This window comes from Mustela lutreola, chromosome 1, assembly GCF_030435805.1.
Source record: "Mustela lutreola isolate mMusLut2 chromosome 1, mMusLut2.pri, whole genome shotgun sequence".
Taxonomy (NCBI): Eukaryota; Metazoa; Chordata; class Mammalia; order Carnivora; family Mustelidae; genus Mustela; species Mustela lutreola.
In genome coordinates this window covers 250,026,552-250,039,781 of record NC_081290.1, presented here as the reverse complement: position 1 = coordinate 250,039,781, position 13,230 = coordinate 250,026,552, and the positions used below count along the sequence as shown (strand labels likewise).

Below are 13,230 nucleotides of genomic sequence, written 5' to 3'. Positions count from 1 at the left end.
CACACTGGCAGATTGCATGAAGTCTATGACACCACACTGTGCTTTTCTTCTTCTAAATAACTTTCAACTATAGCAAGAAAAAGTTTGTGAGGCTACTTATGCAGACTCCATATTCAGGATAATGAGTAGACCCCCCAATTGCTATACTTTCCCAGACACTGCCTCTCATGTAAGCCAATGTATCAGGATCCATTTAAGACCAACTCATTGAAAATACCATTGCAGAGATAAAAAGCCTCGGCAGACCAGATTCATAAACCACCAAAATCCAACTACAACTGTTTTCAAAATGGGGAACACTGGTGCTGAGTTGGACAAGGCAAAATGAAACGATCTCCTCTGAATTGTATCATACCTGACAAAAGGTCTTATTATCTTCTATTGATTGACTAAGAGTTCCGATAGCTTCTCGATGGTGGTTTCTCCTGCAATCTCTGCAGAGCCAGAGTCTTTAATGCACCGTATCTCTGCTACTACCCTAGGAAGTTAAGGAAATTGAAAGCCTTTTGTGCTTCTTTCTCCACTGAGAGCCTGAATAGGCTTTTCAAGATAGCCTGGACAATGTGTGTAATATTTTGTTTTAATTTGCAAGGCAGTCTTGTTCATTGTACATTGTACAATATAAGTCATTTTCACTCCATTTATACTCGGAGTAAAAAATAACTTGCCCAAAGCAGTTCATAGGTACCTAAGGATCTACTTCTCTCTCCACTATGGTAAGACAATGAACTCAGCCTCAGAGTCCCTGGTACCCAGGTGGGCACTTGGTGACCTCTAATGTTGTCTACCAGACCATTGTTGGGCATAGTTCTGATGACGGAGCTGGGACATGACCATAAACTGTGTTTGACCATAGAAGAATGGGGCAGACATAGATTTCTGCCCACCTAAAATCACTCCCCCCTTCCCACTGCCACAGTCCTAAGTGGTTCAGCTAAAGGACAAAGATCATTTGGTCTCAGGGAAGACAAACCCCTACTCCAGCTCCAATAATTGAACACAACCCAAACCAGTAACAGTCACCTCATTTCCCTTTCCCAAAAATTGTGCCAGATCTGAAAAATATGAGAGCAAAATCCTTCTGCATGGGGGCAGGCACAGGGGGTTACAGGGAACCTTCTAGGAAGAGCTGTCTTTATACACACAAAGAACCTCACAGAGCGAAAGGTTTTTACCCATCCCCCCTTCCTTCCTTGCTTACTTGTGACACTGGTGTTAGGACATCATGCTTAAGGCTATGGCAGTCATCAGCCACCAAAGGAAAATAAGGCCCATGTCCAATGTGCTGACAATGGCAGAGTGAGAGGAGAGGTAGACATTGGCTCTAAATGAGGATACTCACTCCAGTTCGTTCCCTGTGCCTCCCACTAGAATGGCCGGTATTTGACACCTGCTTTACTCCTGAGTTCTATTCTTATACCACACATGGGCTCTAACATTTGATCATTTCCTCTAAGTGCTCTCTTCTGCATGCACAAGCCTGCTGGAACTCACAGGACGTCTCCACAGTGAGAGAGAAAGGATGAAGCCTGAGCACATCACTGTTACCCAAGATGGCGCCACAATATGCACCGGCCCAAAACAAGGCACATACACTAGGCTAAAAAGAAATACATCCAAGAAACAGTGATTCAGACCTCGAATCACTCATCATTACCAGTAAGTAAGGCCTCACACACAAAGGACAGATTAACAATCACAAATGACTTCTCATGCAGCTGATTTAAAAAAAAAAAAAAAAAAAAAGGCATCAGTGAGGAATGAAACAGTCCCAAACGACTTGCAAACCAGCAATTTTCTCCAAGATTCTGCTAGGTCTCAAGAACTGAAAGGAGTCAAGAATGGTAGGTATACTGGTTCTGCCAGGAGGTGAGCCAGGATTCAAGTTATTTTGAGGTTCCTTCTGTCATTTTTATAATTGTTCACAGTCTATCCCCAGAGAGAACCATGAGTAAATTTTTTAGATCATTACCTGGCTTGTAGGATTTTTCCATGGGAAATGAGGAGGAGAATATTCATATTATGAAGTTTTGAAATTAAATTTTCTGACAAAAATTAAAAACAGCCTAAGATATTAAAAAAAAAAAGTAGGGATTAATGTGAAGTAGGGATTAATGTGAAATTAACAGCATTCTGGGGTGCCAGGGTGGCTCAGTGGGTTGAGCATCTGACTCTTGATCTCAGCTCAGGTCATAAACTCAGGGTTGTGAGATCAAGTCCTGTACCAGGCTCTGTGCTCTGCGGGAGTCTGCTTGAGATTCTCTCCTCTTCTGCCCCTTCCCCTGCTCACATGCGCATGCTAAGATAAATAAACATTCAAGAAACTAATGGTGTTCTTCCTCAAAACTGGCAAATGAATAACAAGATATTGAATGATAGATGAGAAACGAATCATAAGCAAAAGGCCAGCTTCATCCTCCCAACTGCCTTGTTTCTTTAATCAAGTTTAAATCTACAAAAGTAAGCCAAAGAGGAAATGGGAAGGAGAAATGGAAAAGACCTACTATACTGTATCGTTAATGAGAAACAAAGAAGTAGTGAATAAAGTCAAGTCTTCCTAGGAGAAACCAAAACTATAGGCCATCCAAGTACTGAGCAGTAGTGATGATTAGACACATTTTCCTAACAACTCAAGCAGTCCTTAGTCAAAGCCAAAAAAATTAAGCAAGGACCAATGATAGAAAACAGACAGAAAAAAATTTGCCATTATCATCATGAACTCTCTTTACGTTGAGAATGCATGAGCCAGCAGAGAACCCGACCAACTGGAAGAGCATGATCAAGGTTTTTCAGCATTCGTCCCATTCCAGACATCTACTTTCCCGGGTTACGAGCATCAAGGTACAATGCACTGTTTGCGGTCATAACAGGAATGACTGGGTCCAACCAGGACACAAAACAGCTTTGCCATCACTTCGTTTATCAGAACTTCCCTAAATTGATGAGACATAGCCAGTGTGCTCTGAGAATGGGCGCACTCAGATACTAGGGCACTAGACAAGACCAGGAGTGTGCAAGGCTCACTCCAAGGTGGAGCACTGAGCTCGGAAAGAGGCATTCACATCAGACACGGGAGCTGTTCTGCTCTCTAGAGTGGAAATGGGATCAGTGATGCTTGAAGCCACTAACCCCTATAATGGCACCCGTCCAAGTGCCAAAGTTATGAGTCCATCTGTCACGGTGACTTTTAATAGAGTTTGTGAATTAGCAACTCATGAATCAGTCATTAAGAAGCCCAGGTGAAAAAGAAATCTGACCTTGGCAGGTGAAGAAGAAGGCAGTTAGGTCAAAGGTAGGATCAAAGCATCATTCAGAAAGAGGATCCACCATGTCACATTTAGCTGAACTTAGAAAGAAAAATCTACGGAAGACAACAGAAAATTATGTCTTTACGGTTTTGCTAGTGATTGTTAATTACAGTGAAAGCAGAACATTGGATCTGCTACAGCCCTATTGCTTTTGTGGTTTTGCTGTGTTTCAGAACAACCTCCAAAGGTCTCGCTCTCACATGCTACTGAGAAGCCTGGAGACAGCAGGAGAACGGCTCACCCTCAAGAGTTGATGTCATTTCTTGGAGGTTCCTGAAAGACCAGAACTAAGTGATGGCTTCCAACCATCCACCATGTCTACCAGGAATACATTTCTCGCCGACGACTTTATTAAATAGCTCACTTACCTTCACAGTAAGTAGAATCTCCCTGAACAGAAATGTAACCATTCTTGCACTCACAGGTAGCTTTTGTATTCCAGTTTTTACACTCTGAGTTTTCACCACATTTAGGACCTTCTGCACAAAAGTTATGACCTAAAAGTGAATAAAATTTCATGTCAGAAGAGAACAGAAGACTTGCAAATCCTAAAGTGTGAATTTTCTTCAGTCTATCAGCACCATACATGAACACAGACCTTGGCAATGTGCAAAGCTGGTCTAGGAAGGGAGTGGGAGAAGAGGAATGGGAAACTCTGGACTGTCTCATGCTTGAGATGTTTCTCCTTAATGGTCAAAGCAGGTTCCTTCTGGAAGGCTTTGATCCATGCGGACCCTGAATCCCCTTCTCCTCACTTTCTAACATAACCAGTCTTTTTAAATTGTCTTAGTACAAAATTCATGATTCATAAAAAATATACAGAATGAATCCATATGGATATATAGAACTAATACGACCAGAATATTATCAGTGCCCCTTAATGACACTTCCCCAAAGAGCCCTGCTTCTGGCCATCAAAAATAATTATCCTGAATTTTGTGTTAATCACTCCCTTGCATGTTTTTTAGTTTGGCCAGATATAGGCACTTATTTCTAAATAGATCATTCAGGTTTTGCCCATTTTGAACTTCCCATGAAAGAAATGTTATTTTACATATTCTCTATGGTGTTTTTTTTTCTATTTGTCCCTGATAACACCCATAACCATAGTTCATTCATCAACGCTGTATGATATTCTATAGCAATGAACATTCAGCCATCTGTCCATTATGCTACAGAAGGGCACTGGGATGACTTGCAGGTTTTGAATCACAATGCTGCAAGGAACATCCTTGAATGTTTCCCAGGAGCATCATTTTTTTTTTTTAAGGATTTTATTTATTCATTTGACAGAGAGAGAGATCACAAGTAGGCAGAGAGGCAGGCAGAGAGAGGGGGAAATAGGCTCCCCACTGAGCAGAGAGCCTGATGCAGGGCTCAATCCCAAGATGCTGGGATCATGACCTGAACCAAAGGCAGAGATTTAACCCACTGAGCCACCCAGGTGCCCCGGGGCATCATTTTTAAAGCACGTGTTAAACATTTATTTTCCCAACACTCTTTTTGAATCTCAGACATTCCTTCCAGGATAATTACTTTTCTCCCTAAAATACCCTTTTGACACTCCTTTAGCTCTCCTTCATGTCTAGACAAGGAAAAAGAAGCTCAAACTGACATCTAGCTAGTAAGTGGAGATGCCAGGGTTCTAAAATCAGGTCTGGTGAACTTCAAGGCCCATGTACTTTTTACCGTATTATACATCCTTCTTAGCAAAACTTAGGGATTAAAAAGTGAAGCGTTTAACTGTTCCTCAGGATATCAGAGAGTGAACCCAAAGCCATAGGTGAGCTCAGTATCAGATTCAGCCTCACTACCTGCGATCTGCTAACTTCCCCCAACCAAAATCAGAGCAAAAGCTTAACTTGCTGGAAATCTGCAACCTCTGCCACTCAAAAACACTTCTAGGAGGATTTAAAGGCTTAAAATAACCATTACAAATAAAAAGCCTTGCTTTTGCTACCGAAGAGGCAATTTTTAGACATCACAGCTCTCACTGCCAGAGAAAATGCCTGGACTTCCTTCCCCATGTCAGAACTGATCAATAATTACATTGTCACGTTTTCTTGCATTGGGAAGCCTGACTCAAGGTCATACGTGCATCCATTATGACATGTATTCTTTGTTTCTTCTTTTTCTTTCCGGGAGACTGCAATTGTCCTTTTCCTTCTGTGTGCATTTGACAGGCAGGAAAAAGAGCCACTCAAACAATGTTGATGTCCCAACGCATCTTTATCAAGCGTATGCCATGTCAATCCACAATGAAGGGGGTTGGGTAAATTGTATTTCAAGGACAATGAAGGGCCCATGGGACAAACCAACCTTCATGTCAAATCTACTTTGGTGGGGCCTGACCACTGTGCCAAAAACCTATGTTTCATTCATTAACCCAGGCCTTCTTTCAAGCAGTACTTAGTCACACTGCCCACTTGCCTTTCTGCAGGAATGAATGATCTTTATTTATGGGGCATCTGCTTCTGTGGATGGAGGCACCACACCAGCTTATAGGAGCAAAATAAAGATGAGTGAAACCTGTTCTCTGCACACAAGGAAAATTACAAGCTAAGATATTACACGCCAGATACAGGGGTAGTGTAAACAAGGCAATCTATATTAAGTGAGATGTGAAAGGTATAAATAATCAGTGTTTCAGGGAAGCAGAAAGCACTTCTAGAGGATATAAAACTTGACCTTGGGTTCATCACAGATAGAAACATGGGGAGGGGTGAGGAGCAAATCCTACAGAAAGGAAGGGGACTCCAACCCATGAGGAAGAGGGGTGCATCTGGAGAGTGTATAAAGAATCTGCCACTGATATAATAATAATAACATTTATTGATTACATACTGTATGCCAGACACTCAAGTGTTTTACATGCATTGGCCCATTCAATTCTATTAACAACCCTAAGAAACTGAAATTAATATCTGTATTTTAAAGAGGAGGCAGTCGCGGTTTGGAGAAGCTAGTCATGGTAGGCACACAGAGCCAGAACCCAGGTCTGAGGCCAAGGTTCTTCCTCACTAGGCCATTCCACTGCACTCCCCAAAGCAACAAGTTCCTAAGCACTCGACATCCAAAAGCTAAAGAAGATCTCCTTTTTGCATGTGTAGGTTCAAACAGACCATAATATACATTTCTTCTCATTCTCAATATATCTCTATTTTCCGTGCAGAAATTTCAACCACTTTTAACAAAAAATCCTCACTTTGATCACTCCAACTTCTTTAAGTCAGGGTCTATGTCTGATTCATTTCTCTCAACCAAAGCTTCCCACACAAGGGTAATTGGATGGATGGCTTAGAGATGGATAGACTTATGGCCAGCCGGAAACAGGGGAGGGTAAATTAACAAGTGAATGAACAGACCAGTGAATCTATTGTGGTATTTAATGTATTTAATGCCTCCACCCTCTGAACCAACTGGAAGGCCAATGTGACTGGTTTGCTAGTCACCATTTTTCTTTCTCTAAGCATTTTTATTGAGGTGTAATTTACATACCATAAAACTCACCTCTATATAAAGATAGGCTTTGATGGTTTTTAATAAATTTATACAGTTGTGAAGCCATGACCACAATCCAGGTTTAGGACACTTTCATCACCCCAGCTGGACATGCTCATTCCTTAAACCCCACCCCAGCATCGGAACTGGCTGCCACGTCATAAATCCTCACTTCTCCACACTTAAGAATCCTTCTAAAGGATCTGTCTTTCTTATCTGATGTGTTTCCGTAGCATGACATTTAGGATACAGATCCTTCCTTTCCTGGATATTTGTCTTTGGTTGCCACCACAATCTCCTCAACACGTCCTCTAGCTAGCCCCTGGCATTATTTTTCCTTCAGCTGTTTATCAACAGAGTCTGATGCACGAGACTACTGAAAGTCACCTTCTTTCTTAAATCAATTTTTTTTTCCAAAATTAGAAACTGTGATTAGATTGTGGAATACACATACACACAGCCCAATATTCAAGTTCTTCTACTTGACTTTTTACTTGACTATTTTTAATAAGTGCCTCGCGCCTCTGGAATTATACTCCTGTAATAGAGGAATATGGCAAGTTCTTTTAACTAGCACTGGCGCAAACACAGAAAACATCTTAATTATAGAAACTGCTATTTCCTGACTTCTTCCAACACGCCAGGCATAGCGCTAAGCCTATTGAACACCTTACCTTGCAAAACCCTCGACACTCCGAAAAATTACTGTCATCCTTACATTACACATTAGGAAAATGTGGTTGAGACATGAACTTTTTTTATTCAAGTTACCGTAGTCAGGATTTGATTCTGAAGGTCTTGTGACTTCATTCTGAAGGTCTTGTGAAGAACACTAAGAAAATAATCCTTCTGCAATTTAAATACTTGGAAGCTTAGTATTTGTCATTAGACAACTAATGATTACACTTAGTAGTTGTCATTAGATAACTAACGATTACACTCAGTGGATTATCACCCATCTATGTCCTATGAAAGGTTTCTAAATGGGTCCACTCAGGACCCAACTGCAGGTTCTGCCAATCCATTCTCTGCAGAAACTGAGTGTAGGGCAATGCTTGCACCCCATTATTTCTGGCCCCTGGTTGATAACATCTACTCTTCCCTAGAAACAACAGTAAAGGCTCAGAGTCCCCTCTAGAGTATAGGGAATAGCACTGACTATCCAGCATATCCCACTTTATAGACTATACCATTAGAGCCAAAAGCCACTTGACAGTGCATCTGGATGTCCTGCAGGCACTCACAGGTCACTGAGTCAGAACCAAACGCTCGATGTTACTTCCCAAATCCACATTCTCTGGGCTCTTCACATTCATCTTCAGTACCTTTATCCCCCTAAACCAGAAAACTAGGAGTCCTCTTTGCCCTGACCCCTCAAATATACTGCCCCACCCTCCAGGTTCCTAATATGCCTAAGTCACTTCAAACACTTAAATACCTATCAGGCCACACTAAGTGTGATCTGGAACAAAGGAATCTATAAATATGCAGAGAACTATACCATGTTCCTCTAGAGGCAAATATATAGCCAATTTCTCTAATACAACTTAACCTTTAACACTAAACAGAGTTATTAAAATATATGGTACTGTTGCATGTCATTCTTCACATGCTTCATGGAATATAAGGTTAAAATATTGTGTCAATTTTTATAGAATTTTTTTTTAAAGATTTTCTTTATTTATTTGACAGACAGAGATCACAAGCAGGCAGAGAGGCAGGCACAGAGAGAGGAGGGCTCCCTGCTGAGCAGAAATCCCAATGCGGGGCTCGATCCCAGGACCCGGGATCATGACCTGAGCTGAAGGCAGAGGCTTTAACCCACTGAGCCACCTAGGCGCTCCTTTATAGAAATTTTTTAAACACATCCACCTACATCAACCGAAAAAACATTTTCTTTTCTAAGTTTTAAAGTTTAAGAGTTCTACCTTTTATTTTTAAACCACAAACCTACCAGCCCAAGCCTAAGTTGCTAATCACCAAAATCACCTTAATTTCCTTACATTAATCAACAAAGCCATTCTGGAAATGGAACTCCTAAAGAGCTTTCCAATTAGTCCACATTCAGTGCACATAAACACTTGGGGAAAATTTTTGAAACTCCATGAAAATGAGACCCTGATACTTTTCAGCAGCTGTGGGGGCAGGGAATAGAGAGAAGAAATAGAAGTTGCCTGCTCAGGTCAAGTTATGATTTACTTCAACTGTACAAAACTGGGTAGAGGCTTCATGTTCCCAAATTGGATTGCATACGTTAATTTTATGTTGTAAAAATCTCCTGAACACATCATTTCCTCCTCCACTTCACTGTAATAAGAAAAACCCATCCCAATCCAAACTATTATCATCTCTCAAATGAACATGGCCTCATTTGGCTTCCTATTCCCCTTCTTGCCCAGTCTCTAATCCATTTTGCACACAAAGGGATTCTTTTAAAACAGATTGGATCACTTCACTCTTCCCCTTTAAAAAATCTTTCAACAGCTTCCATTTTACTGAAGAGAAATACAAAAATCTTTAACGTGGACTTGAGTCAACAAACAAGACTCCCTCTCTCCCTCCATCATTCCTCTCCAGCCTTTTTAGTTCTTCTAGTCTTCCCACCTCTTTCCAGAATCAGTCTTTACAAGCTTGCTCCACCAACTCACAACATGATTACACATCACTGCCAGAGTAATTTCTACTCAGTCTTCAAGTCCCAGCTTAAACATAAGCTCTTCAGAGAAGGCTTCCTTGTCTCCCTAGTCTGAAGAAAGCCCCGTTATTTTCTTCCATACCACCCGATTATTCTTGCACATAGCAGTGAACACAATTATTATGTATTTATTTCTGTGTTTACATAATGTTTATCTCATTAGAAGCTCACTTCTTCAAGACAAAGGACTGTGAAGTTTGGTCACCTCATGCCTAAGGCAATATGAAATACCTTACAGGCAGTCGAGAAATATTTGTTTAGTTAATGACTAAATCTTCTCAGTCCTCCAAAGCAAGGATTGAGTATTTTAAAGATAAATACACCAAGGCTCAAAGATGTTAACTATCTCCTCTAGTTACACAGCTGGTTGGTGACGGGTGGAATAGGGCTAAAAACCCAAATATGATTCTAATACCCCGTCTCTCCACCCCAGCCCACATGACTGCCCAGTCTGCATTTTAATCATCAAGGGACATTCCCATTCCAGGAATGCTAACCCTGGCCTAAAGAGACCAGGACTCCTCTAGGCATCAGCATTCTCTAGTCCATGATGTGTCCTGATCTTTCCAAAAGAACAAACCTTGTTTCTTTCTCCAGGACACATTCCATGGTAGCTTGCCACCTGGATACACCAAGTCAGAAGAAATTTAACTTAATCCCATGACAGTGTATCATCCCTGAATAAGATACTAAGGTGGGTGAGACCCACTTGGAGCTTGGCCTCAAATGGCGACCATGAGCAGATACTCAGAGGAAGACACATTCTATACAGAAATGAGATTCCAGGTCTTATGTGAATGCCTCCTTAATTTTAGTTCCTAGCATGGGCACCATTTATCCATATGACAAGTACCTACTGGTTATCCAGGCACTGTGTGAGGCTAAAAGCAGAGAACAACAACAAAAATGCCGTAAAAGGCATAACCGTGCTCTCAGTCATCCAACACACATGCAGGAATGACCTACGTGCAGTACTGGGTTGTACGGAGATGCTCTGATGGAGAGGACAAGGTGCTTCAAGAATGTATCCTAGAAAAGGGTCCTAATACAAGATCTAAAGCCATGTGAAGGCTGAGTGAAGCTGACTGGACAAAGGGTAGGAGGAGTTCCCAAACACATGAAGCAGCATATGCCCATATCATGTTCAAGGAAATTAGTGAAGCAACAGAAATGCTGAGGTCACACTTCTTAGTTGTGTACAGTCTAAAACGTGAACTCCCCTAATGGTCCTGTATCTAGAGTTCTGTTGTCCCTGGAAGACCATAACATGAACAGCTTGCTGTCTTTAAAGCCACCAGCCTCATCTGCATATCAGAGCCCTGCATAGTATAATGAGCCGCCACAGACAGACACACACACACACACACACACACACACACACACTGCCACTCTCTAGATCCCACCCTACACTTTTTATAATGATAGCAAAACCATTCATCCGTTCAGCCGCATCTCTGGCTTCCACAGTCAATAATGGACAAGCATCTTTATGATTCAATACTCTGACTTCCACAAGGAATCAGTAGGCCACTAGCCTTGGGCAAGATTTGATTTGTCTCCGCGGCTCAAGTTTGATTCCACCAAGAGCATCCTTTCTTTCCCCCAATCTCCTACCCCTAACGTGTCCTCCTTTAGGTCAAGCAAGTTGTCTCGGAAATGATGTATCTGGACAATGGAAAAATGCACTCTTAACTTAAATCCCGGAAAAGCTTTCGCATCACTTCTGCTTGCCCAACCTTGGAAGTCACATAAGAACTAAGGTATGTGAAGTACAGTATATTCCGTGTGCCTCACTGGTAAAGAGATAACTCCACCCACGGAGTGCCTGGGCGGGATATGGCCCAAAGATCCTTTATGAAAACTCAACACCCATACGTACTCCACAACCAACACACATACCACAGAAGCCTGGGCCCTTGGCGGTAAGAACATTCTATTGCCTCCTTGTTGATGGGGTTAGGCCTATAGGATGAGCCCAGTAGAGACTGAGCTCTGGACTCTCCCAGATTCTCTCTTAGATAGCAAACCATCTCTTTTACAGTAGTCTACACTTAACGGTCTCCCTATCCAAAGCAGCCTGCCCTTAGTTTCAGATCTTCCTCTGAGACAGTGTGTCTCCTTCTAGAGGCTCCGTGGGCCCTGATACATTACAGCACTTTCACGGCTGTGAAAGTCTCCGATGTCCGGAGATTGTACTCATCTCCAAATACCCTCCACTCCCAGCCTCAACAGTTGAGCAGAGAGCCCTGTCTTTCCAGCCCACCTCAGCCCATGGCTGCTGGGAGGGTGATCAGATTCCAGCTCTCAGTAGGCACAGGACCTGCCCCAGCTGCGAACTGCCAGTTCCTCTACATGGGCACTAGATAATATACTCATTAAGTGCCTCTTTCCCAGGCCTCTTTTAGTCTCAAATACCCTGAAAACCCTCTCTCTAAAACCATGTCAATTAAAAATTCTGCTGGAGACTAGAATGATGAGGAAGACTAGCGGGGGGAAATCATACGATGCCAAAAGTCTTCAGAGGACTTAATTGAAGGGCATAAAATCTTAAATAGAACAAATAATCTCAACTCATTTCAGTCCAGGCCAGATGACAAGGCAAGTGAGCATGAATTAAAATTACAGATAAACACACTGGGAACAGATGTTGGCAAGAACTTTTTTCCCAACACCCAAAGTCTTAAACACGCAGTGGAAAACCCTCCAAAGTCACTAGCGACATTGAAGCTACAATTAGAATCAATTATGAGGAGTGTGTCAAGAATTCTGGAATGGGCCAAAGGATCAGTGTGTTTTCCTGGAGCAGCGTGGAGGACGCGTGGTCAGGACGGTTGGCTTTTTGCCCCCCTTTAATGGAGCCTACTGACGATTCATGAGCAGTCTTGTTCTTCTGGGGCTGCATTCACACTTTCATTACTTCTTCCAAGCAGGAGCATAGATATCACTCCAGTGCCCACTCCCCCTTTTTGCCTCACACTTTAAGTGGTCAGGCTCCCACTACAGCCATTGCCTTAACATAATGATGAAGGTAAGCGAATTGCACGCTGTTGGCACAAACTATCCTGAGGTAGCAGAGAGAAACCTCAGTGGGGATTAGGGCTATTCTGGATGTTACTGGTGGTGATGGGTACCCTGGGCTCCAGCAACTGCAGAATGGCATCCTCCCACCAACGTCTATTACTATTCTTTGGGCTTCTGTCCTCCCTAACTGTCCGTTAGTCCCTTCCTTAGGGACACCCTGGCTGCACCAACTGCCCTGTGGATTTAACCACCAGTTCACCTGATTACCTTCATTTCTCTTTAAAGGGCAGAGGACTTAGTTACAGCATTTGGTATGACCCAAGAGTCAAAGAAGCATTTGGACATCAGTTCTATTGAGACAGTGAACGCCACAAGTCTGGCAGAGTCTGTTATTCTTAACTCTGTGGTCTTAGTTTTAATTCCTTCAAAGAGAAAAACTCAGGAGAAATCTTAATCTCTCCTTGATTAGTCATGGGGGAGAGAGAGGCAATGGTAAACTGTATAACTACCTAAGAAAATGGGCATGACTCAACAAAAATTAGTTTCAGAATCAAGGCAATGAGCTATAACTCAGCAAAATGGGTTGAACATAATTTGTTTAAGAAATATACTGAGCCAGGGGCGCCTGGTGGCTCAGTGGGTTAAGCCGCTGCCTTCAGCTCAGGTCATGATCTCAGGGTCCTGGGATCGAGTCCCGCATCAGGC

The 13,230-nt window shown here is 42.3% G+C and overlaps 1 protein-coding gene across 2 annotated transcripts in view; it reads right to left on the bottom strand.

Moving 5' to 3' along the window:
• NELL1 (neural EGFL like 1) overlaps positions 1 to 13,230 on the bottom strand; it is an 847,777-nt gene that overhangs the window by 616,537 nt on the left and 218,010 nt on the right. For both annotated transcript variants that reach the window (XM_059138327.1, XM_059138338.1), the window contains exon 12: positions 3,677 to 3,805. In XM_059138327.1, coding sequence (XP_058994310.1) covers positions 3,677 to 3,805 — 129 coding nt within the window. The remainder of the gene's footprint in view (positions 1 to 3,676; positions 3,806 to 13,230) is intronic.